The sequence below is a fragment of the Tachypleus tridentatus genome, chromosome 2 (assembly GCF_004210375.1).
Source record: "Tachypleus tridentatus isolate NWPU-2018 chromosome 2, ASM421037v1, whole genome shotgun sequence".
NCBI classification, from domain to species: domain Eukaryota; kingdom Metazoa; phylum Arthropoda; class Merostomata; order Xiphosura; family Limulidae; genus Tachypleus; species Tachypleus tridentatus.
The window spans coordinates 45,139,837-45,165,319 of record NC_134826.1 but is presented as its reverse complement, the minus strand read 5'-3'; the positions used below and the strand labels follow the sequence as shown (position 1 = coordinate 45,165,319).

The 25,483-nt window shown below is 33.9% G+C and overlaps 1 protein-coding gene across 1 annotated transcript in view; it reads right to left on the bottom strand.

Annotated features, from left to right (window-relative positions):
- Positions 1–13,373: 13,373 nt before the first annotated feature.
- The window catches only part of LOC143242490 (cholecystokinin receptor type A-like), a 37,771-nt gene continuing 25,661 nt past the window's right edge, over positions 13,374–25,483 (bottom strand). The window contains exons 4-5 of the mRNA XM_076485923.1: positions 15,628–16,134; positions 13,374–13,763 (exon numbers count right to left, since the gene is read on the bottom strand). Of these exons, the coding sequence (XP_076342038.1) occupies positions 13,729–13,763; positions 15,628–16,134 (542 nt within the window). The 3' untranslated portion in view covers positions 13,374–13,728. The remainder of the gene's footprint in view (positions 13,764–15,627; positions 16,135–25,483) is intronic.

Genomic DNA, 25,483 nt, shown 5'->3' with positions numbered 1-25,483 from the left:
CCTTAACTACCTGACCATTTGAGCAAGGAACAACACGCAGGGTAACCCATTTGATGTGTGGATTAAGATCCAACAAACTTCATGTTAAAACTATAAGTAGTATCATCGTTATGTTAGTTTCCAACAAAAACATTAGGATGTGGCATTCTAATGCTAACTCCAATGTTTTTTTATGAAGCTAAGTTTATCTCTTCAAGTGCAGCAGGTGATCATCGCTGGGGGCTACTGTATATTGGCTGTGTTGGTAGACAGGTATATTTGCCCTCGAGGGGTTGCTGGTACGGACGGGCCTCTGTAGCTTGGGGTTTACAAGACAATAGTCACGTTGTTGGTACGGACGGGATTGTGTAGCAATAGTAACGTTATGGTACAAACTTTTTAGTGCAGAACTTTCGTGATATATCAGTGCATCTGTATAGCACTATTATCAAATATTGTTCACGCTATGAGAACATGATAGTTTTGAATTTTAGCAGAAGTTTAATTGAAATACACAATAACAGAATTAAGACATTTCAAGTTAATTAAAGACGGTTGTAAGTTAAGATTACAACAACAAAGCTGACGTATTTTTTTAGCCTGATGTTTTTCAGATTAAATGTTTCTGTCTTGTTCTTCTGTCAGCATAATCACGTTTCAAGAGATTTTTCCTTCCTAAGTATTTTCTTCAGCTAAAATATTTGTAGCGATGGATCCTCATTTTCCAATGGAGAGTGGCGTCATTAGCGTTTATTGAAATATGTTCCCGCCTTCTCTGTGTGCAGTTTAATAATGTTTTCATAGTGAATACTTTACTTCTACACTCACGCTCAAAGCTTAATTAAGGAAAGCTTGGTTCTCTCATCTGCAGGTTCATAACCAGCCTTGAGCACAGGAGGTAAAGTGGCTTGTTTTTCTTTAACGTGTTCAACACGTGTGGTTAATACATAAAACTTAAAAAAGCAAAACAAAACACACATAACTTAGCATGTGGTTAATCCCTTATTTATCATACACAGTTGAATAGACCCTAATATCCAATATGTGTGTATGTATGTACAAATTCATGGCAAAAAAAAGGTGAGAGACAGTTACTTTACATAGTAAATATAAACTGTTTTTTGTTTTATATTTTCAATACCCTATTCCACAAACAAGGGCTTTGGAAATAATAATATTTCTTTTGAAATGTAACAAAGCTCTTCAACTGATCATATAATTTGTAGCAAAAAATTACTTAATGTATCACGGCAAATTGAACTACGGATTTTAGCGTTGTAAATTTGTAAACTAACCTCTGACCCATCAAAAAATCAAATCAAAATTGTTGTTGTCATAGAAACGGGACTAAGAGCTAAAACCAAAAAAGACAGTCATGTCAGCCTCACTTAAATAATTTCAAGACATCTGATAATAATAATATGCCCCCCAGTGTCTCAGCGGTATGTCTGCGGACTTACAACGCTAAAAACAGGGTTTCGATACCCGTGAGGGGCAGAGCACAGATAGCCCATTGTGTAGCTTTGTGCTTAATTCAAAACAATAATAATAATAATATATGTTACAATTAAAATGTGTCATTAAATATACTTATGAAAAAGAAAAAAGCAAATACCTTTAATTGTGTAGCTTTGTGCTTAATTCAAAACAATAATAATAATAATATATGTTACAATTAAAATGTGTCATTAAATATACTTATGAAAAAGAAAAAAGCAAATACCTTTCGGGGCATTATATTTAATAACTGTACTTATAAATTTCCCTTCAGAAACTTAGCAATGAATCTGAAGACCTATGATGTTGAAAACTCGTGTTTCGGTAATCGTAGTAGGCTCTGCACAAACAACCCGTTTTTAGTTTTACTCTTAACAAAAACAAACTTAGAATCTTTGAACGAGATAAGACGGAAAACGTATTCTCTAACTCTTATTCTATCGGAAAACATTACTGTTTTCTTCAATAGACTTAAGTTTAAAATATAAATATTTCCGTTTTAATGGAAGGTTCTCTTTGAGAATGTTGATTGAAACCCTAAGTACTAAAACTTGTGCAATAGTTTTCGTTTGATGAATATTTCTTCCACGTAAACTATTAAGGGAAATTGTATCATTAATTTGGCAATGTACGAAAAGAGCCTTATTAATGTGAAATGACGCTTAAATCACTGTTTTCGTGTTATTGGTTTAGATAGATGAGATTAGGTAAACGAATCTGAACATAGATTATTCACATCTGATCTTACTCAGAGTTAAATTTCTGATCCTTTAGAAGCAGTACAAGTGACAAATTTTACTATTTCAAAGACGTGATGTTTTGACACGTCTTTGTTTCTAACGTACCGAAAAATGGAGCACCAGCAAGGCCGGGTGGTTAGGGCGCTCGACTCATAATCTGAAGGTATCGTGTTCGAATCACCGTGACATCAAACATGTTCAACATTTCAGCTGTGGGGGCGTTATTATGTGACGATCAATCTCATTATTCGTTCTTCAAAGAGTTGCCCAGAGACCAGCCCCTCTAGTCTTTCACTACTAAATTAGGAACGACTAAGGCCTGTTTTACATCGAAAATTATCAATTACATTAGATTATTAGTAACATTCAGACTAGCTTAAACAACTGAGTATGGATTGTATGCAAGTGTAATTTGTCTGCTGTATTTTTAATATTACCTTATGAATTTTACTACCATAATGTGGAGATGGAACGTCGATTTAGAAGGTAAGGTCTTTTTACTTATCAGCCACAGTGGTATGACTTTTCCCTCTTCTTTCATTTATTTCCTTTTGTGAAGAATCATCTTTTACAACAACTGTCTGCAGAGAGTGAAGAGTAATGTAGATGTGGAACGTGGTGGGCCTAGCACCCACATGTTATGTTGTTCTCTTATATTCTTATTTCTATCATTTATTTTTTATACATTTTCATTTTTTCACATTAGCTGAAAGACTTCACAAATAGAGTCTAAGGCTTCTTGACGACGAGAAACTCACTTGAAATAAAATGTAATAAAAATGTATCTCAGAACGGCTGACATGGGTACTAACACTTTTATTGATAAGCAGAGACCAACGTTTCTACCTTCCTACGTCATCTTCAGGTTAAGTTTTTGAAGATGACCTAGGTAGGTCGAAACCTTGTTCTCTGCTTGTCAATAAAAGTGTTAATACCCATAACAGCTGTTCTGAGATACACAGAATCTAAGACTGGTAGATAGTGTGTACACTAAAACTGATAGACGGTGTATCCCACCGTTATGTGGGTTCTACTTTTCTAGTCACCTCCCAAAACCATAACCATCTCACACCCTACATTATAGCCTTTATCCTGGTGATTTTGTTTCTCTGTGTAGCGTTTTGGTTAAGGCTTGCTTTATATTATAAATATGTTTTCTTTCGTTATAGGTTTCGTCTTTCTGTTTATAACGCAGTCCTTCCCTCATAATACAGATATTATCTTAACTGTTTGGGTAATGTTTATGTTTAAATTATGCATACACACCTAAGTAAGTAAACAGTAACAATACCATATATTAAATCAAAACTATATAACAATTATAATAATAGTTGTTTTCCATCTTAAAACGTTTTTAGAACTACATCAACAATGTTCCTTTTAACAACGTTCTTGTTAATATGTTATATTCAATACGTACGTAATTCAGTTTTTTATGTTCTTAACCATTCAAAGATTCTGTCTAAGCCTTTTTATTTCTGTGTAACAAGGTTTAAACTGCTCGATGAAGACTCTTATTCGAAACATTGCAAATAATATAGTTTTTCTCATACGCGTGTGTTTTATAACTTTTGAATGCTTGTTCCCCTCTGTATGTAAACACATACATATGCATATGCGTAAGGATATTTATATAATTATTGATCCGTAAAGCTCTTTAATATATTTTTTTAATATTTGAAAAGAGATCCTACTGAAAATATTAAAACTTAAGTTTTAACGAAATGTAATACACTTATTGTTGTTTCTACTTAAGAAAATAAATCATGCTATTTTGTAACTTTATTAGAGATTCTCACATGAATATGTTAGAGTCTTACGTTTGATCTTATAATATTAGCTAAATAATATATAAACATACGCAAAATCTTTGCTTACTGAAGATATTCGAGACAGAAAAGTTTGGTTTGATTTGAATTTCGCGCAAAGCTACACGAGGACTATCTGCGCCAGCCGTCTCTAATTTTGCACTGTAAGACTAGAAGGAAGGTAGCTAGTAATCACAACCCACCGCCAACTCTTGGACTACTCTTTTACCAACGAACAGTGGGATGACCGTCTCATTATAACGCTCCCACGGCTGAAAGGGCGAGCATATTTGGTGTGACGGGGATTCGAACACATGACCCTTAGATTACGAGTCGAGTGCCTTGACCATCTAGCCATGCCGGACCAGAAAATGTATAGCCCACTGTCTAGCTTTGCACTTAATTACAAACAAACAAACAAACAAACAAACAAAAACTTACCTTTGTCTCATTGGTGGACAATACCACAATGATGAAATCAAAAATGGATTAACACACACACACATACATAATATGTATATTAAGTACTTATCTAAATATAGCAAAAGTATGAACCACAGTTTATTAAATTCATCTGGAGTTTCTTGAATCCATTTGGTTAGATAGAATATTGGAAATAGAAGTAACGCCTTTTATAATCTGGCGAAACATAATTAGAATAAATTATACTTGTTTTAAAACTTTAATACTAAGCCTATTATATTTCAAACTGCCTTCTTTACTCAGATCCATAGCAATTTTCATTACTTAGAGTCCCCTGCTAGTACATCGGTAAGTCTATGGATTTACAACGTTAAAATCAGGGGTTCGATTCTCCTCGGTGGACTTAACAGAAAGTCCGATGTGGCTTTGCTATAAGAAAAACACACAAATTCCATCCACATTATGTTCACCACATTCATTGCAAACGATACATCTCGCTCAAACCTTAGCTTATTAGGCCGGCTGGGACACAATAAAGGCAGTAGTGGAGTGTGAATGTGTTTTCTTATAGCAAAGCCACAACAGGCTATCTGCTGAGCACACCGTGGGGAATCGAACCCCTGTTTTTAACATTGTAAATCCGTAGACATTCCGCTATACTAGCGGGGTAGGGGCGCAGTAGTTGAAGATCTATATTTGATACAACAACAACTATTACAATGTGACCGTCTTTGCTAAGCTGGCTAAGCATTTGTTTAAGTACTTACGCTTTTCGTAAGTAGTTTTCGGACTGAGGAGCTCATTATTGAGCGAAAGGTGTTTTCGTCAATGGCTTTAGGGAACATAGTGCAGTTAAAATACTATTATACACTTCTTCTTGACAAAATCCCGAAGGAATGAATAAATGATGCAGTGTTTAAAGATATAATAGGCTTAATAATAATGTCTTATAACAAGCATAATTAGGCATTGGAGTTGGAAGAACATTCTTGAAACTGAAGAAATCCTGTAAACTTACCAAGGGTTTGAAAACTGAGCTCTCTTACTTAAAAGTTCAGTTCAGCTTGGAACTTTATGATTTCTTAATTGGCGGTTTTTCTGTTGCGTTTCTCTCTTTTTCTCGCTTCTATAGGTTTGTGTTATCCTTGTTTGTCTTAAGTACGTGTTTATTATACTTCAGTTTTCTAACTACTATGCCAAAGAACAAATATTTAAAAATTATAATTTTATTTTGTTTTACTTTGTTAGTACGTATTATTTAAACTTTAACATAACATAGTTAGGAATTTAATTCTTATTTAAACTTTAACATCACGTAGTTAGGAATTTCATTCTTATTTAAACTTTAACATCACGTACTTAGGAATTTCATTCTTATTTAAACTTTAACATCACGTAGTTAGGAATTTCATTCTTATTTAAACTTTAACATCACGTAGTTAGCAATTTCATTCTTATTTAAACTTTAACATCACGTAATTAGGAATTTCATTCTTATTTAAACTTTAACATCACGTAGTTAGGAATTGCCTTCTTATTTAAACTTAACATCACGTAGTTAGGAATTTCATTCTTATTTGAACTTTAACATCACGTACTTAGGAATTTCATTCTTATTTAAACTTTAACATCACGTAGTTAGGAATTTCATTCTTATTTAAACTTTAACATCACGTAGTTAGGAATTTCATTCTTATTTAAACTTTAACATCACGTAGTTAGGAATTTCATTCTTATTTAAACTTTAACATCACGTAGTTAGGAATTTCATTATTATTTAAACTTTAACATCACGTACTTAGGAATTTCATTCTTATTTAAACTTTAACATCACGTAGTTAGGAATTTCATTCTTATTTAAACTTTAACATCACGTAGTTAGGAATTTCATTCTTATTTAAACTTTAACATCACGTAATTAGGAATTTCATTCTTATTTAAACTTTAACATCACGTAGTTAGGAATTTCATTCTTATTTATACTTTAACATCACGTAGTTAGGAATTTCATTCTTATTTAAACTTTAACATCACGTAGTTAGGAATTTCATTCTTATTTAAACATTAGCATCACGTAGTTAGGAATTTCATTCTTATTTAAACATTAACATCACGTAGTTAGGAATTTCATTCTTATTTAAACTTTAACATCACGTAGTTAGGAATTTCATTCTTATTTAAACTTTAACATCACGTAGTTAGGAATTTCATTCTTATTTAAACTTTAACATCACGTAGTTAGGAATTTCATTCTTATTTAAACTTTAACATCACGTACTTAGGAATTTCATTCTTATTTAAACTTAACATCACGTAGTTAGGAATTTCATTCTTATTTAAACTTTAACATCACGTAGTTAGGAATTTCATTCTTATTTAAACTTTAACATCACGTAGTTAGGAATTTCATTCTTATTTGAACTTTAACATCACGTAGTTAGGAATTTCATTCTTATTTAAACTTTAACATCACGTAGTTAGGAATTTCATTCTTATTTAAACTTTAACATCACGTAGTTAGGAATTTCATTCTAGTTATTTCCTCTTTTTCTACAGTTTTTGCGAAATTCGTAATTAACGTGAAATTATCTATTGAAATCTGTAAGACAGCTTTGAAAAGTTTTTTTATTTTATTTACACATAAAGATAGAACTCAGTTGGTCAAAGAGTAGCCCAAGAGTTGGCGATGGGTAGTGAAGATTAGCTGCCTTCCCTCTAGTCTTACACTGCAAAATTAGGGAGGGCTAGCGCAGATAGCCCTCGTGTGGCTTTGCGCGAAATTCAAAACAAACCTAACATCACTGAATTTCGTTGAACTTACAAACCGTATTACTTGATTTTTAATATAAGGCTTCAACTATTTATGATTTATATAAAACTTTTATTTTCTAAATCTTTCTCTACATACAAAACTATAAGCATATATAAATCAGAAAGAATTGTGTTTCCTTTTAAATTAGTGAGAGTCTGTTTGTTTAAAGTTAAGCTCAAAGCTGCATAATGACTTATCTGTGATCTTCCCATCACGGGTATCCAAACTCGATTTACAGTGTTGTAAATGTGCAAATATACCACTGGGATGCAACAATAAAGGAGGGTAAATGTGTTTCTATTCTTTCTATTTCCTTATTGCCGTATTATTTCTCTATTGTAACATCACCCAGTGGAACAGCGGTAAGTTTCAGGGCTTATTACACTAAAATGCAGTGGACACAGTAGGTCACCTGCTTTGGGTTTGCTCTAAAGCAAACAAACAAATAAATGAAACTATTGTTAGAAGTCCTCAGGCATGCCACTGGGGTGGGGTGAAATACAAAGAGCATGAACGAAAAACGAATGCATTTTATATGCGGAACTTTTGAACATACTTTTTCACATATTTCATGGAAACTTCATGTTTTTAATTCTATTCTGTCATTTTTTCAAATCCTATAACCAACGTTTTTCATATTTTATGTGCCTACTATAACTAAACATAACGATTTTATTTGACTGTGTGAAATAAGTTTTTTTTTAATTAAATAAGATGAGAAGAAATATTACTTGTTAACTTGAATTTGTGAAAAGTATTATGCAATGATGAAAGATTTAGTAAGGTATTAACACTCTGTTAATCGCGTTGCTGTTAGTCGAATGAAGCGTTGTGATATTACTTAATTAGTTGTAGTATTGAGTTTATTAAAACATGGTATTTTCACTTGATTATTTATAATGCTATAGTTTTAATAAATTCAACATTTTTTCTCTCTCAAGTGAAACAATATTATCACACAATAAAGCGTTATGATTTTCTTAATTTGGGGTAAAAGAAACGTGATATTTGTAATTGTTTTGGCAAAGCATTTTTTACCGAATAAACATTTATGATTCTACTTGATTAAATGTTATGTTATTGTTCTAATAAGTACAATATTTCCTAGATTAGGTGCTGTTTTCTTTTTCTCGTTGAATAATATTAAGATATGGAACTTTCTACCTGAACAATAATTTATGTCATAACGGCTAAACGGTTAAGTCAAAGGCTCCAAATTCAGGCATAGCCATGCTTTTGAGTTGCAAAACTAAAATAGATTAACCAGGAAGCAGCAGTACTCGCCATCTAACATGGTTGTTCTTAACCCACTAGTGGGACTGGATGTCACTTTTATGAAGTGTTCATAAACTGAAAGTTTGGAACGTATTCAAGGGCACCACTTAATTGATGCTACAACACTTTAAAGGGTGACCAACCCCCGAGAGAGACTCTATTTTCCATATATTAAAATAAAAGGTGTAATCTTTACATTTAAAGAAGCCGTTTCATTAAAGAAAATGTATATTTATTATGAACAATCCCTTATGTATCCATTATTCATCGTTTAACGGCCATTTTGAAAATTTAAGTGTAAGTTATTGTCCTAAAAGGTCTCTTAAGCGCGAATTTTTACGTAAGAATGGTCATGAGATCCCCAAATTTGAAATCATCTTATTGTCCAAAACACAGTTTACTCAATTATGACAGTTTCTCCCTCCGGAACTCCCTTTTTACCACAATTGCGAGCTTTACCCGATACTTTTGAATATTTCTTTTATTAGTTTACATTATGCATAGACAAAGATTTGATCTATAATATGCTACTGAACATACTCTGTGTTTTATGTGTGGGGTTTTCAGATAAGAGTAGCCATGTGGGCGGTGGGTGCTACGAACTTGTTACCTTTCTTCTGATGAACAATTTAGGATTACAAATGGCTATTCAAGATATTTAGGGTCTCTGAAATGGTTATTTATCCCATATTGCGCCGTTCACGTTGAAACTAACAAATACTGATACTACTTTCATCTTGATTGTTCTGTAGCCAATCAAGAAAGCGTTTCGGTTTGTTGCTACTGATTTCGTTGCGCTTCGGGTAAATCGTTTAAGTTACCTTTTCTCGTGTTAGGTAAAGGAATCAGAATTAGATGAGTAATTATCAGTATATTATCAATGTAATAAACGACATGAACTTCATCTTTTTATCTCTGTACCAAGTTAAATACTGGTAGCCATAATTATATTCAGGTTGTACCTTGACAACAGACTCTTACCGATGTCCCTTAACTCGTGCAATTGACACGTTATTTTGTATTCATTACATTAACATTTTGAAGGATGAGCATCACGTTTTATTACAATATTAAACAATATACATACATTTAGCACTGAGAGCTAAATACAACATGTTATAAATCGTTTCCAATACACAAAATATGGTTAACAAGTTAGTAAGGTTAGTTACATTGGCAACAAAATAATTCATATCAAATATGGAAGGGTTAAGAAAGATTTTCTACCATTAAACAGGATAAAGATGGATGTTACCGAACATATATTTACATCTTTTCAATATTTACTTCTTAAAGAAATACGAGTACATCTTACCCTACTTAAATACGTGGTTGAGCATAGGAGATCTTACTCATTGAACCTGGATACATTGTTGAGCAGAATATTTCTAATTCTACATTTTTAGGCATAACGAGTAAGGTGAACATCACTCGTAATGGTACTTAATAAATGTACCACTAATTAATTTAATATTTTGTTAAATGTTAATTTAAGTGCCTCCACTGAATTCTTCCGCGTAAATGTTTGATTTTATCCATACCCGTTACATTTATTTTCAGAAATGACTTATTTGTTTATTCTAACCAATCTACATGGATAGCTTCTCTCAATAAAGAAGGATAATTTGACCACTTCATCAGAACCAGTCACAGAAACGACAAATTCTACCCGCTTCGAGCAAAATTAATTTCACCAGTACCAACTTAATTTATCTTTTAAACAAAAATTACTTGTATTTATTTACCACAGATAAGAACGAATGTTATTTACTATAGCAAGCATTATAAGTTTACCTTTCTATGTCTCGATAAGAACAACATTTTTCCTCAACTACTTTAGATACATTTCACACCATTTTTGATTTAGGTGCGGCATGGCCTAGTGGTTAGGGCTCTCAAATCACAATCTGAGGGTCGCATGTTCCGAACCGCGTCTCACCAAACTTGCTCGTCCTATTAGCCGTAGGGGTGTTGTAATGTAACGGTCAATTCCACTATTCGCTGATAAAAGAGTGGCCCAAGAGTTGGCGGTGGGCGGTGGTGACTAACTGTTTTCCTTCTAGTGTTACATCGTTAAATTGGGGACAGTTAGCGAAAATAGCTCTCGTGTAGCTTTGCGCGAAATTCGTAACAAACCAAACTCTTTGGTTTGAGCGAAGATAGGATTAGTTTCTCGTGGCCTTTAACGGGATTAGATTTGCATTGAAACAGAATCATTTTTATCTCTTCAGTATTTGAAGTATGTACGCTAAACTGGATTAATTTATTTTCCCCTTCAGTCACCGGATGACAAATGAGAATAGGTCTGGTTTTCTGTGACTTGCGGACTTTGAATATAGTAATGTCTGGGCACACGTTGAGAAGAATGGTTTTCCAAAGTACTCTGAGTCAAAGAAATTACACATGTGATTTTTATTATTATTATTATTATTATTATTATTACTAATGCGCTCTTTATTATTATTTGTTGAGCAGTAATTAGTTGTCTCGGTCGATTAGATGTATTCTTGTCTAATTACTTTTAATTTCCCGGATATATGTTTGAGGAGGGTTCTTTCCTCTAAAATCATAGACGTATTTGTGACTAATATTATCTTAATTAGCACTAGAAGGATATCTGAACACCACAAATGTTTCCTGAAATGTTAAGTTTGTGACTATTCTTTCATTCTACTGAAGGAGTGCTTACTAAAGCCTATTTTCCCTGCTTAACCTACAACTGATAAATAAACGTTCTTTAAACATTAATCTAACGTTCTCCACCTTGACTAGTGATATCTGTTGAATTGAAATTCTTAATTTTCTCTTCATTTCCTGCACTCACAAACAGGGTGATTTACAAATTATAGAAACGGCGGTAATTTCATTACGGTTTCCTTACAAATGTTGAGGCATTTCTCAAACTGAAGTCAAATAAGAGATTTTTGATGTTCTATATAAAATGAATAAACTGGTAGAGCAGCATGTTCAGGCTAACAATTAGATCCTAAACTATACTTTAAGCCAATCAAGACCAACAATCTCTTCTATAAAGTGAAGGTTATGGTTAGGAAAGAGAACCGTCCAACCCAAAAAGTATTATGATGAAACTGGACGTATTTCCCAGTACAGTTAATAATACAGTTAGCAATGATTAAGCCCCATCACGAAATTAGTAATGTTTTTGAGAATGTGTATTCTCATAGCAAAGCCAAATTGGGCTATCTGTTAATACCACAGAGGGGAATTGAAACCCTGATTTTAGTGTTGTAAATCCGTACATTTACCGTTGTACCAGCGCGGGGCTTTCCATGAGAGAGAGAGAGTTTGTTGTTAAACACAAAGCTAAACAATGACTTATCTATGTTGTTCTAAACACAGTTATTGGTTATAAGTATTTAAACCCACTGCTGAGCCACTGAGGGCCAAGAGAAAAATGTAACCGATGAAAAATAAATCACAGTAACCACCACTTATGATACTATATATAGATACAGCTCTGCTTATCCATCGTGGTTGTGGTACTAATAGTACTATTTATATTATTTCCTTCGTATTGTACGTATGGTAAAGTTAACCATTTTTTCTTTCCAGTTTCATAAACTTATTCTATTCTACTTCTTTAAATTATATCAGTTCTTCAGAATGTGGGAAAACTTGACTGTGCTCATTATACGAAAGGTCAAAGGAAACAATTGACTATTTCTCCACAAATATATTAATATCTTTGGAAAGTGATTTACGACGTATATAAATATATGAAACTTTACAAGACTAAAGTAGACTATACAATATTCATTACAATATATATTTCTCTCTTATAAACAAATACGTAAACGACAATAATGTTTAGTTATGGTAAACGAAAGTTTACGAAAGAGTTATGGCTTTAACTCGTATTTATCGTCTATGTTTTACTTAAGTTGTTTTTTTTACTGATTTATTCAAACATCATCCAACTATCAAAGTGTACTGTTGTTTCGTTTTGCTGTTCCATTCAACTATCAAAGTGCACCGTTGTTTCGATCTATAACCTTGTACTTATATTTACTTTTTTTTCATCTTAAGTCAAACATATATATTTTACGTTATGCTTGTAGGTTACTTATATGCTATAAAGTACGGGTTTTATTGTGTTATCTGCAGCTATACTCAGAGTCTCTCTCTCATAATTGTTTTGTTCAACAGTATTTTATAATGTTGTTAGATTATCTATAATAACAACAACAAGGAAATCTAGAACCATTTGTAACAAATATAAGTATAGCTTTTCATGTTTAGTTATAAAATATAACTCTTAAAACCGTAGAACCGTTTACAATAATTGTTATATAAAGCTGTAAAACTGTTTAGAACACAACGATGTTGTACTCAACCAATATTTTATGAACAATGAAAGGCAAAGTACAGTAACGTTCTGTAGCACAACAGGTCGGCTGAATAAATGTTTTATAAAAGTGCCAGTCATTTACAGTAATATATATCTGTTAGAGCATTTACCGTTTTATTACAGTAGCTTAGTCATGAAACATTTTATCATCTTGTGACACTGTTGGTCGTCAACAATATACATTTTGTACCACTGTAGGTCGTCTACAATAACCGTTCTGTGTCAGTGTAAATTGTTTAAAACCATTCTGCTACAGTGTATACAGTTTAAAATTAACATTTCATAATAAAGATAATCAATTTTGTAAAACTGTCGGTCGTTTAAAAATATACATTTCGTAGCACTACATACAACAAACATTAAGTTACCCTGTAAACCATCTACAATAAACATTTCGTAACAATGAAAACAATCTACAATAAGTATTTTGTAACACTGGAGGTCTTTTACTATGAATATTCTGTAAAAATGCAGACCACAAACATTATATATTATATATATATAAATATGAGAAAAACTGTTACTCCTTAAATAAATTTGTTTTCAGTCTTTACATAACTTTCTTCAAATATTAACGCTGTAACGAAATATTATGAACGTGAGTTTTAAGGATTCGGTTATTTTTCCTCAGCAGCCAATGTTTAGTATCACCAAAAAAACGTATTTTACTTTAAATTGTGGTGTGACTATTCCAGTATGTTCTACAGAAATCAGTAACTCTTTTCAACAATTATTAACTGTTTATAATCTTCCGTCCGGTTTTCTAGTTCGACGAGTTTTAGTTTTTAAGAAACTGGCTTTATTTTTTTTTCGTGATGAGTCCATCTAAAGCCTCATGTCTTCAATGCGTCCAAAAATCTCTGAAAGTTAGTACGCAACAAAACACTTAGTTAGCAACTCAAAATTGATAAAATGAAAATAAATTACGTATTTAATATTTTATTAATTACACAAATATCACCCAAGCAGCAGAATTGTTGTCTGTAGATACTGAGGTAAAATATAAATATACTTGTATTTAAAGAACTATATATAATAAAGGGGAATATCAATATATAAAGTAATTCTTTTTTTTCTTTGTTTGTTAAAATTTATAAGGTCGACACAATCCTGTGATCAGCACTTTTTAAATTTGCTTAGATACTTCATTCACATCAAAAGAACAATTTTGGGTTTAAATAATGAAATATAAGGTTTTTGGATCTTTAACAAATGTTTTTGTTTTTTCTTAATTTCGCGCAAAGCTGCACGAGAATTATCTGCATTAGCCTTCCCTAATTTAGCAGTGTAAGACTAGAGGGAAGTCAGCTAGTCATCACCATCCACCACTAGGTTTTGGACTACTCTTTTTTTACCAATGAATAAATGGCCAGGTGGGTTAGGGCGTGCGACTCCTAATTCAAGGGTCACGGGTTCGCATACTCGTCACGTCAAACATGCTCACTCTTTTGCCCCCCGCTGGTACAGCGGTATGTCTCCGGATTTACAACGCTAAAATCAGGGATTCGATTCCCCTCGTTGGGCTCAGCAGATAGCCTAGTGTGACTTTGCTATAAGAAAACACACCCAGCGAATAGTTGGATTGACCATCGCATCGCGGCTAAAAGGGCAAGCATATTTGGTTCGACGGCGATTCACACCCACTACCTTCAGTGTACGAGTCGAACGTCTTAACCCACCTGGCCATGCCGGGCTTAACAAATGTGAGGTTTGGTACAGGTTTATTTAAATATTCACGTTTAATTGTCTCATATTTTGTACATAAAACATGATATATTTAAATAAACAAATAAATTTAAATTGAAATTGTGCAATTGATCATAAACAGAATAAAAAAAGACTATAATTATGGTGGCCGAAAATGATTGGTATTCCGTTTTCCAGTTATCTTACTGGTCATGAAAAAGCAGCCAAATAATAGGTAAATCCAAGGAGTTCAACCATACTATATGTTTTCTATTTATTTGTATTAATATTGAAAGTTCCAAATTTGTTATTTTGGGCTGATTGCACATCACTTTGATTATAAATGTCGACATATTCCTTTCAGTTTGGTTGCATATTGTACGATGCCATTCATCCAGGGTATCACTTTTTTTTCTTGTGGAAAAGATAATTCTAATTTACTGAGTATGGTATTTGGAGTCATACAAGTATCTTTTGCACTGACAATCAGATGAGTAATAGAGGTAACAACCTTTCTTGTCTTCCACTGGGAGAATGACTAGAATGCGTCAATAGTTACTCCGGATAGCTCTGAATTGACTATAGAAGTAACTAAATTAGAATTAGTAAACTGGACAAAACGCTCGTTTAATTTATTCTGGAACAAGGTCTCAGCTTATACAATTTAGATTGCGATCTGAGACATACAGTTTAAAGCTCGAGATTGCTGAGGTTGTAATACTCTAGTAAAATACTCGTAAGCTGAGGGTCACGGGTTTGAATTCCCGTCGCACCAAACATGCTCGCCCTTTCAGCCGTGGGGGCGTTATAATGTAAAAGGGCGTTGGTAAAAGGGTAGCCCAAGAGTTGGCGATGGGTGGTGATAACTGGCCATCTTCCCTCTAGTCTTACACTACTTAATTAGGAACGTCTAGCGCAGATAACCCTCGTGTAGTTTTGCACGAAATTAAAAAACAAACAAACTAACTAACAATTACATGAGTGACATTAATGACGTCAAATCTTAAAATGTTCGACTTGCTTCTCATGTTTACCTACCTAGTCTCGTGGTATTCCGTGCGCTGAAGATACTGTTGACTGTAGGAAGGTCACTTCCCAAATTGGACTGCCACGTCTTTTTCTTCTGAAATCCAAAGAAGGATAAAAACGCTTTGCGAAACTTGTTGTACATGAAACAATAGGTTATAGGATTACAACACGAAGAGCAATAGGCCAGCAAATGAATAACGGATATTCCAGTGGGTCCAACGCTGGAGTACAAGCCTTCATGATCGTAAAGAACCCACGTATTCAGGACGTAAAGAGGTGTCCAGCAAACTATAAATTCCAGTACCAGAACAAATAGCATCTGGATAACCCTACGTTTGGCTACTTGGCTCTTTGCAGTATTTCCTCGGATAATTAATGGATGAGCTGCTGTGTGTTGATTGCTGCACGTTGGTTCACCTGTTCGCCGATAGATGGGGCGTTTACGCCACAGCATTTGAAATGACGTCGATGAAAAATTATCGGAACCAGTGTTCTCTCTCTTTCTAGTCGGAATTCCTTAGAACACAGTAGAAGAATGATAACTTAAGCAGTTTTTCCTTTGCTAGGGATAAATATTATTTAAATAATTATTATTTTTTCTAACTTGTAACAGACATTAGGAAACTCACAAATGTTTCCTATCGTAGCAACAAAAACAAATTACACTTTGTGTTGAAGTAAACTTCACAGTTAAAGTTCTTTACTAACTTCACATTTTTTTCTGTCTCCTTCTTCCAGTATCAGCGTTATAAATACTTAATAACAAAATCCTGGTATAAGCGACAAAATATTTTGTGTTTTTCTAAGAAATTAAATTCTCTTATCGTTGAGCGATAAATATGAATTCCAAAACGCCATTTAGCTCTGCTGGCCACGTGTTTTACGTCAAGTATCACTTCCAAAGCATGATTCTCATTAGTCAGATATTCTCCTGTAGGTGTTCCTGATGTGTATATAGTTACCTTTGCGATAATGTTTAACTTTGTCTCATATATTTAAAAGGAGAGTAAGGGTTATTTTCTTTGAGTAAGATTCTCACTCATGTTAACTGAAATCGTCTTTCTTGTCTTAATTAAATGAATTGTTTGTATGTTATTAAATACGAAACAGCATAAGGACCAAATTTTAGCTTTGTAGACTTCCAAAGCTTACCTTTGAGATACAGTCCACGAAAGCTTTGAATGTAAACATCAGCAAACTAACTACCTGTTCTATTTAGCATAAAATAAGGCTGATTTTTCCAAGTTGACTACTAGAGTGCCAAACTGAAGGTGCACAGTTCAGCCATTTTTGTTTTAAGAACAAACGTTCACATTAGTAAACTGTATTCCAGAATGAATAAAATAGGCTTACAAGAAATTTAACTGTCCCAACTGGGGAAAAGTTGTCTATTTCAACGTGTTTAAAATAACAAATAACTTATGGTATGCATGGTTCATGTGACACACGTGTAATGGAAACGTGTAGAAGACTTCTCGACAGTTAAAGCGTAAGGGGATCTTTACTGGTTATTAAGATTAGTATACATATAGTAAGAAGCTCCTCATCGCTGAGCAATCCGTTCTGTCGGTTTCTTCATCACGTCTCTATTCCCTTCCACTTATTAATGGCTCAGCTGTGGTTAACAACAAATAAAAACTTCTCTGATTAATAACATAACCAAAAAACTGATTCAGTTAGGCTTAATACATTGCTCAATGAGCTAATGTAAGGTTAGTGTTTAAGTTCTGGGAGCTTAGATTATAGACGATATATCCTAACGTAGTTCACAGTAATTCACTGTTCTGTCTAACTCGATCAAGACACAAGGTAATTTGTCATGCGGTCTAAACAGCCTGTAAGACCCACTGTGCGTTATTGACAGGAGTAATAATTTCGAGATTTTTCCACTTCCCGGAGCTCAAAGTATCACACATACTTCAGTGGATGCGCTCCACTGGACCCTAAATTTGATATGTTCAAATCTCAAGATAACCCATAAAGAAATGTTCGAGATATAAAATATCCAATTTTGATTAAAGTTCTTCTATTCCTGTTTTTAAAGTACGGAAACTTTATTTGATAGAAAAACATACTTAACTTTCATAAATTGTTTGTCAAATTTGGTACAGCCTACAATTAAGCGTCAGATTTGGTATAAATATAAGCAACTTGCGCAAAGTTATTCAACAAAAACCGTTCAAGTTTCACCAAACATTTTGCGTATGTCTACGTTAAGTCAGATACCGATCTAACATTTTTAAAAAAGCTTCACATGAACGTAAATGTGGACAATTTTTTAGTTTTTGTCATTCGTATTATAGACAGATGACTTAGAGCAGCAAACCTTTAGGGTAAAAGCATATGCAGATACAAAAGTACTGGATTAGGCCAAGCAAACTAAATTAGTAGTTTCTAGCTCAAGTTTTTGTTTAGGTCTGTTTTAACGAAAATTATAGCAATAATATAATGTCGCTAATTTATTTAAATTATCCTAATTGCTGTTACTTAACATAGATGATTCATAATGCCGAATAGTTTGTCCCGTGGTTAAAGCCCGCAATGCATGACTTATAACTAAACTAATCCAGCACAGTTTGACTTGAAGAGCCTAATACATAGCTACCAGCTAAAATAGCTTCTTCTAATCTGAATGAATGTCCTTGTTGTGTGGTTTCTCTTTAGTTAACTCATCTCAGTGTATGATGATGTACATTTTATACGTATTCCCAGTTCTAATAATGGTTCTGGTTCAGATGGAAGTATCCAACTCGTGTATGCCAATTTAATCTGTCGTATTCTAGTTTGAGTGAATTTTGATGATATACGGTCACAAAGTAATTTGTTCTGTGGAATTTGAACTACGTAATAATCAGTCGTTGATTAAACAAAAGTATTCCTTTCTAATTACAATGACAGGCTTAAAATAAAGGTTACTTTCAATGTAATTTCTCTCTCTCTCTCTCTATATATATATATATATATGTAGTTACTACATATTTAATCGATCTTAAAATTTTCAAATTGTTCTTGTATTTTCATGCGATTAATTTGATTTTGACAAGTAACTTTTTGGTGGTGTAGTTACAATAGTAGTTTGTAAGAAAGTTGGTGAAGATGTAAAAATTTAATAAATAACGCTAATGCACGTCTTTATGTGTAAATTATAGCTTACATTTGGTATCCCGCTGGTACAGCAGTAAGTCTACGGATTTACAACGCTAAAATCAGGGGCTTGATTCACTTCGGTAGACTCAGCAGATACCCCTATGTGGATTTGCAATAAGAAAAACATACACACGCTTACAGTTGATTTGTTTTTTAATTTTGCGTAAAGCTACACGAGGGCTATCTGCGCTAGCCGTTTCTAATTTAGCACTGTAAGACTAGAGGGAAGGCAGCTAGTCATCACCACTCACTGACAACTCTTGAGCTACTCTTTTAACAACGAAAAGTGGGATTGATTGCCACGTTATAACACCCCCATGGCTGAAAGGGCAAGCATTTTTGGTGCAACTGGGATCCTAACCTGCGACCTTCAAATTACGAGTCGAACGCCTTCACCCACCTGGCCATGCCGGGTCCTTACAATTGAAACGTATCAATAGTTCACGTCCTTTGTATGTGTAAGATGTCTACATATCATGGCGTCAATGTGAAAATGTTGTGTTGTCATATTTAGATTTTTTCTATACATACAAACTTTGTTATAATGACACTCATACTCCATGAGTAATGCAAGATGTATGGGCACTAAGTGTGTCAACAGGAAATATGTAATATTTTATATAAATAAAAAGATTTATTAAAGTATCTTTCAGTTGTGTATTTCTAAAAAAAATTGTGTAACCTTTACTACAAATACGAAGTTCTGCTGAAGTATTTTTTAAAGTAATGTGGCAAAAATCTAATCCACAAGTTAGTATTCACTAGCTGCTTTTCCTCTAGTCTATTCGAAATCGAATAGATTTACCCCAAACTGAAAAACGAGAAACAAACATTCTAATAGCACGAGGGCAACTGTAACCTTTACCAGAAGGACGAAATTTTGTTAAAGGGCCTTTTAACAGGCTGTTACCAGGAGGCGCTGTTAAACAGAGAGTTTTGTTAACGGGCTTTTATGTTTTTAACAAGCATACTGCTTTCATTTAGTGGCCGCAATACCAAACTTCCCATAATCTTTTCAGAAATATGATGTTACATCTTTAAGTCTTGTGTCGTGCACAACGTGTAGAAGATGTCAAAGTGTCACAAGTACGTTATTTAAAGTTAATAGTCACTACCAACCGATCAGAGGAACTATCATTGGAGGTTTTATATCTAAGTGATCCAGAAAGTTCACGGAAGGTATTGAAGAAGGAATATCAAATAAATATGGATAAACTTCTTAAACACTAGAAAAAATCACTAAATCATTTTGTAAGAAAAGATGAAAGATTAGGAAGAATATATGACAACAGTCAACATTGGGAAAGGAATAAAATGTAATTGAAGGATAAACTGGACACATGAAGATATCAGTAGGAATATGTTTTATTGAAATGACTTCAACACATAGACTCATTTCCTGAAAACATGTTAAAAGGATAAAATTTGCCAAAAAAAAGTCCAGAAATGCAACCAATAATCACAAACAAAATAATTACAAATGGAAGATTTTAAATAAAATTGAAGTAGAAGATAAACGTCATGTTAAGGGAGTTTTTGACAATTTTTGGATGAAAATTAATGCGTTAGAATTGAGGACAAAATGATATAAACAACTGTATAAAAATACAACCAATATGTGAAAAATGAAACGGAATAACTAAACGTCAAAGTTAACCCAGAAGAATTTTTACAGACCATTTTGGAAGTAGAATGTCTCGTAAACAAGGAATCGCTATGAAGTTTCAAAGATACGAAACTGGAGAGAAAAAAGTATTTATTTAAAAAGAGATATGCGAGTAAAAATTCCTTCTTCAAAGAAAGCAAACACTTAGGGAAAAACTCAAAAACCCAAACTAAGAATAGCTCAGAAAAGTTATGACACCTTCCCATACGCTAACATACCATCGAAAATTTAGAGTCGAAAAATTCCCGCCATAAACCAAACAATAGATAACAGTGTACAATTAATACTATACAGGTATAGAGTTAAAATATGGAGTGCAAAGTAAGAACCCACCAAATAAACAATAAATATTGAATGTATTTAACAAAATATTTAAAGATTCAATTTATGGAGTGCAAATTAAGTATCCGGTAAATTCTGCTTATTACGCTCATAAAATGAATTATAAGAATGAAGTAAGAGACAATCTACGTATTCTAATGAACCAAACATAAGTGACAAATGAATTCTTTCTACTATAACAAATATACGAAAACATGAATTAATTCCATTACAACGAAAAACACGTAACGGAAAGAAACCAGTTCTACAAAAAAAAAAAAAAGTAGACTTTTTATTAAGACTTTTGCTCTTTGTTGTTAAGTACAAAGATACACAATATATCTGTGCTCTGCCCATCGCGACTATCAAAACCCGATTTTTAGCGTTACAAACTTTTAGACCTGTCGCTGAGCCATTGGGGTGCTACCGAAAACGTCTCATTCGAGCATGTGGTACACAACAAGTTTAGTTTGTTTGATAGATTGTTTAGGCAAAGTATTCATGAAGGGGACACAAGTGTAGAGGACGATGTTTCGGAAGTCTTTCATCTTCAGGCCAGGCGGAAGACTTTCGAAATATCGTTCTCCACACTTGTGTCTCCACAACAGGCAGTTGCCGTCCATTCTACAAAGTTTCATCAAATTTGTTTTTTTTTTACTTTCGCGCAAAGCTACACGAGGGCTATCTGCGCTAGCCGTCCCTAATTTAGCAGTGTAAGACTAGAGGGAAGGCAGTTATTCATCACAACCCACCGTCAACTCTTTTATCAACGAATAGTGAGATTGATCGTGGCATAATAACGCCCCCAGGGCTGAAAGGGCGACCATGTTTGGTGGGACGGGGATTTGAAACCTCGACCCTCAGATTACGAGTCGAACGCCTTAACCCACCTGACCATGCCGGGCCTACACAACAAGTGGCTATAAATAACCTAAAACGAAAATTATCAACTGAACAAATTACGAGTTAAGTTCGACTGAAAAATCAATTTTGAAAAAAGAGAGATCCATAATAATGAGAAACTGAGGGAATACATTTTAAAATATCCTGAATAAATGAAGATTGTTAGAAAATGTTCGCGATACACGAATAAAAGAGACGAACTTTACCTATCATATTAGTAGCCTCCATAATTATTAGAAAGTTATTTAAAAAGAAGCGTCAAAAGACGGATCTGTAGCAGTATCTGTTCTAAACAAAGTTATCAGATTATCTTAGAAAATGAATACTACTGTGGCAAATTAAAAGTAAACCAGCGAAATATATAAAAATTAGAGATAACGAACACAATTATTCCACTAATTCTGAAATACAAAAAGTAGCTTTTACGTTCTTAAGAAATAATAAGTAAAATCACAAATGAAGCATATCCCAAGTCGATGACGTAGAAATAATAAATCCACAGGCCTGGCATGGCCAAGCGCGTAAGGCGTGCGACTCGTAATCCGAGGGCTGCGCGTTCGCGCCCGCGTCGCGCTAAACATGCTCGCCCTCCCAGCCGTGGGGGCGTTATAATGTGACGGTCAATCACACTATTCGTTGGTACAAGAGTAGCCCAAGAGTTGGCGGTGGGTGGTGATGACTAGTTGCCTTCCCTCTAGTCTTACACTGCTAAATTAGGGACGGCTAGCACAGATAGCCCTTGAGTAGCTTTGTGCGAAATTCCAAAAACAACAACAATAAATCCACAATATTTGAATATCAAGCTTATAATTGAGAACCAGTGCGCATGTACGATTGTTTCAGTATTTTGTTCAGAATACATTTCTTCTAAATGTTGTGAAATGTATAAAAATTATTGTGAAACATTATGAGCCCTAGTAAAGAAAACTTATACATCTGTTTTATTCAGTGCCTATAATGCCTTGCGACCAATGCCCGGGCTCTTCAGACTGGCTTGTGTGTGTGTCTTTTTCTCCTTATAGCAAAGCCACATCAGGCTATCTGCTGAGTCCACCGAAGGGTATCAAACCCCTGATTTTAGTGTTGCAAATCCGTAGACTTACCGCTGTACTAACGGGGGATCAGACTGGCTTGAATGAAACAGACATGGGAGTGATCGAGGCGTTTTTTTTTCTTTATCAACTATTTTAACAAGAACATTTTCAGTGGTGACTGTGTTAACTTTTACTTTCACTAACTTTATTAACGTCTTTACGCGTCGGAATTATGTTACTGATTTTTATTTATTTGTTTTAACAAATTTATTTAATATTATCATTATTAATTTATTTCCTTTGCTTATTAATGCTTACTTATCATTGAGAATAACTGACCGTTTTTCAAAACATCAGCTGTTCCGATTGATTTTGTAAGCTAAAACTCTAATAATTCAGCGGACCTCTGATTAGAAATAACAAATATTTGCTTCACAAACGCCCAAATGCAAATAATAAGAACCTCAATAACTGGAGGACCGAAATTATTTTAGTATATAACTGGCTACTTTGGCGGTGCTCTCTATAAACAAATTACTGGGTTCGCGATAGCTATTAAAGTTGCCTCTTTTTATGGCATCCTTTTTAAGTTTATTTGTAACAAAAAATTACATGCCACAAAGAAAAACACGACAGAAATGAATCTGAACATTTGGAAGAAATATTTATACTGGGAGAGAAGAAATGGATAATCTAAGCAAGTTAAACCAAATACTTAAGACTTCACCATGGAATAAAATTTACAATAAAATATATTTCGGTAGTTGGACATAATGGTTACGAACAACAGTGGAACTATAGAAACCGATACTCATAAGTCGATCGAAAACAAACCATGTTTGTTCTTCCAATTCTGCCACCAAACGCTCAATCGCAAGCCCGCATCGTATAATTTAGTTTTGTCTCACAAAAATGGGCACAAAAACCAAAAGAAACCTACTTATACGAACAGAAGTATACTTCTGCGCAAAAATAAAAGCAGACACTGATAAATTTCAGCGGTTTAATAAAAATTGGATTACAAATATAAAACAGACCGACGAAAACATTTTGAACATTGGTAACGACATTCGACTACTAAATTGAGAAGTACGTCATTAGTAATGAAAAGCTAATAATATTAGAAACAAATATGAAGAAAACGCTGGAAACGGAAAAAAATAATTGAGAGCAAATGATAAACAAATAATTTTGTAACGAATATAAAAAACACGGTAATACAAAGAAACAATTGTTATATACAAAATACGTTAATAATACCCCTTTAGCTTTTAATAACAATGATCACGCCAAGAAGACTTTAGAAAATCTAAACACACACAACATCCAAGTGTAAACTTTGAAAGAAAATAAACGTTTTTAAGTGTTAAAAACAAAACAAAGTAAACAGTCTCTTTGCCACGTCTGTTTATCGTCGCCCCCCGCTAGTACAGCGGTATGTCTCCGGATTTACAACGCTAAAATCAGGGGTTTGATTCCCCTCGGTGGGCTGAGCAGATAACCCTTTGTGGCTTTGCTATAAGAAAAACACCCTGTTTATCGTAAGAAAATATTTACTGGCTTATACACTCGTTTCAAACAAAACCTTTTTCTAAACCTTCTAAACAGAGTCTATAATATCATTTCTGATTACTTTTTCTGTCTTTACTCAGAAATTTCTAAAATTCATAGTATATTACAAAGTAATGGTTATCCCTTCATTTCTTACAATCTATCACACTAAAATATTTATCAAGTAGAACTTACCAAAATGTCGCACACTGTTTAAAAATATCCAGTAATTCTTATTAGGCCCGGCATGACCAGGTGGTGAAGGCACTCGACTCGTAATCTCAGGGTCGCGGGTTCGAATCTCCGTTATACCAAACATGCTCACCCTTTCAGCTGTGGGAGCGTTATAATATGACGGTCAATCCCACTATTCGTTGGTAAAAGAGTAGCCCAAGAGTTGGCGGTGGGTGGTGATGACGAGCTGCCTTCCCTCTAGTCTTACATTGCTAAATTAGGGACCGCTAGCACAGATAGTCCTCGAGTAGCTTTGCGCGAAATTCAAAACAAACAAACAAACCATTCCTACGAGCTCGTGAGTCGTATATAACTACATTTTTAGTAGCTTTAAAGCTACCTATATCAGTAAAATTGAACTTCTCCGTTCTTTCTAAACTCCTGATTAAATACGAAAACTCGCTCAATTACTATTTTTTGTAGTAAGAACACTGTGAACTAACTTCTTTGAGGTCTTAACGTGGTGATGAAATATATATATATAAAATTTAGAAATAATGAAATAGTTTAAAAGAAGAAGACATTGATTGTATAGTTAGAAATGTAGCAGGCAGCACTAATGTTCTGGTGTGTGGAAATAATTATATGTATTAGCCTGTGGATCCATGGTTTGGCTTTGTTACCTCATGTCCTTAGTGGCACAGAAGTATGTTTGTTTTAAGACTAGAAGGAAAGCAGCTAGTCATCACCACCCACCTTCAGCTCTTTTACCAAAGAATAGTGGGATTGAACTTTACTTTATAACGCCCCACAACTAACAAGGCACACAACGATATGTCTGCGGACTTGTACCGCTAAAAATTGGGTTTCGATACCCGTGATGGGCAGAGCACAGATAGCCATATGTGCAGTCTTGTGATTAATATAGACAAACAAGCGTTACCTAAAAAAAAGCCACCTTCCCCTCTTTGGGACTGTAGGTGCATTATAATAGTCAGGATAAAATCCCACTATTCGATTGCTGTAGCCCACGAGCCGGCAATGGATGATGTTCACTGGTTACCTTCTC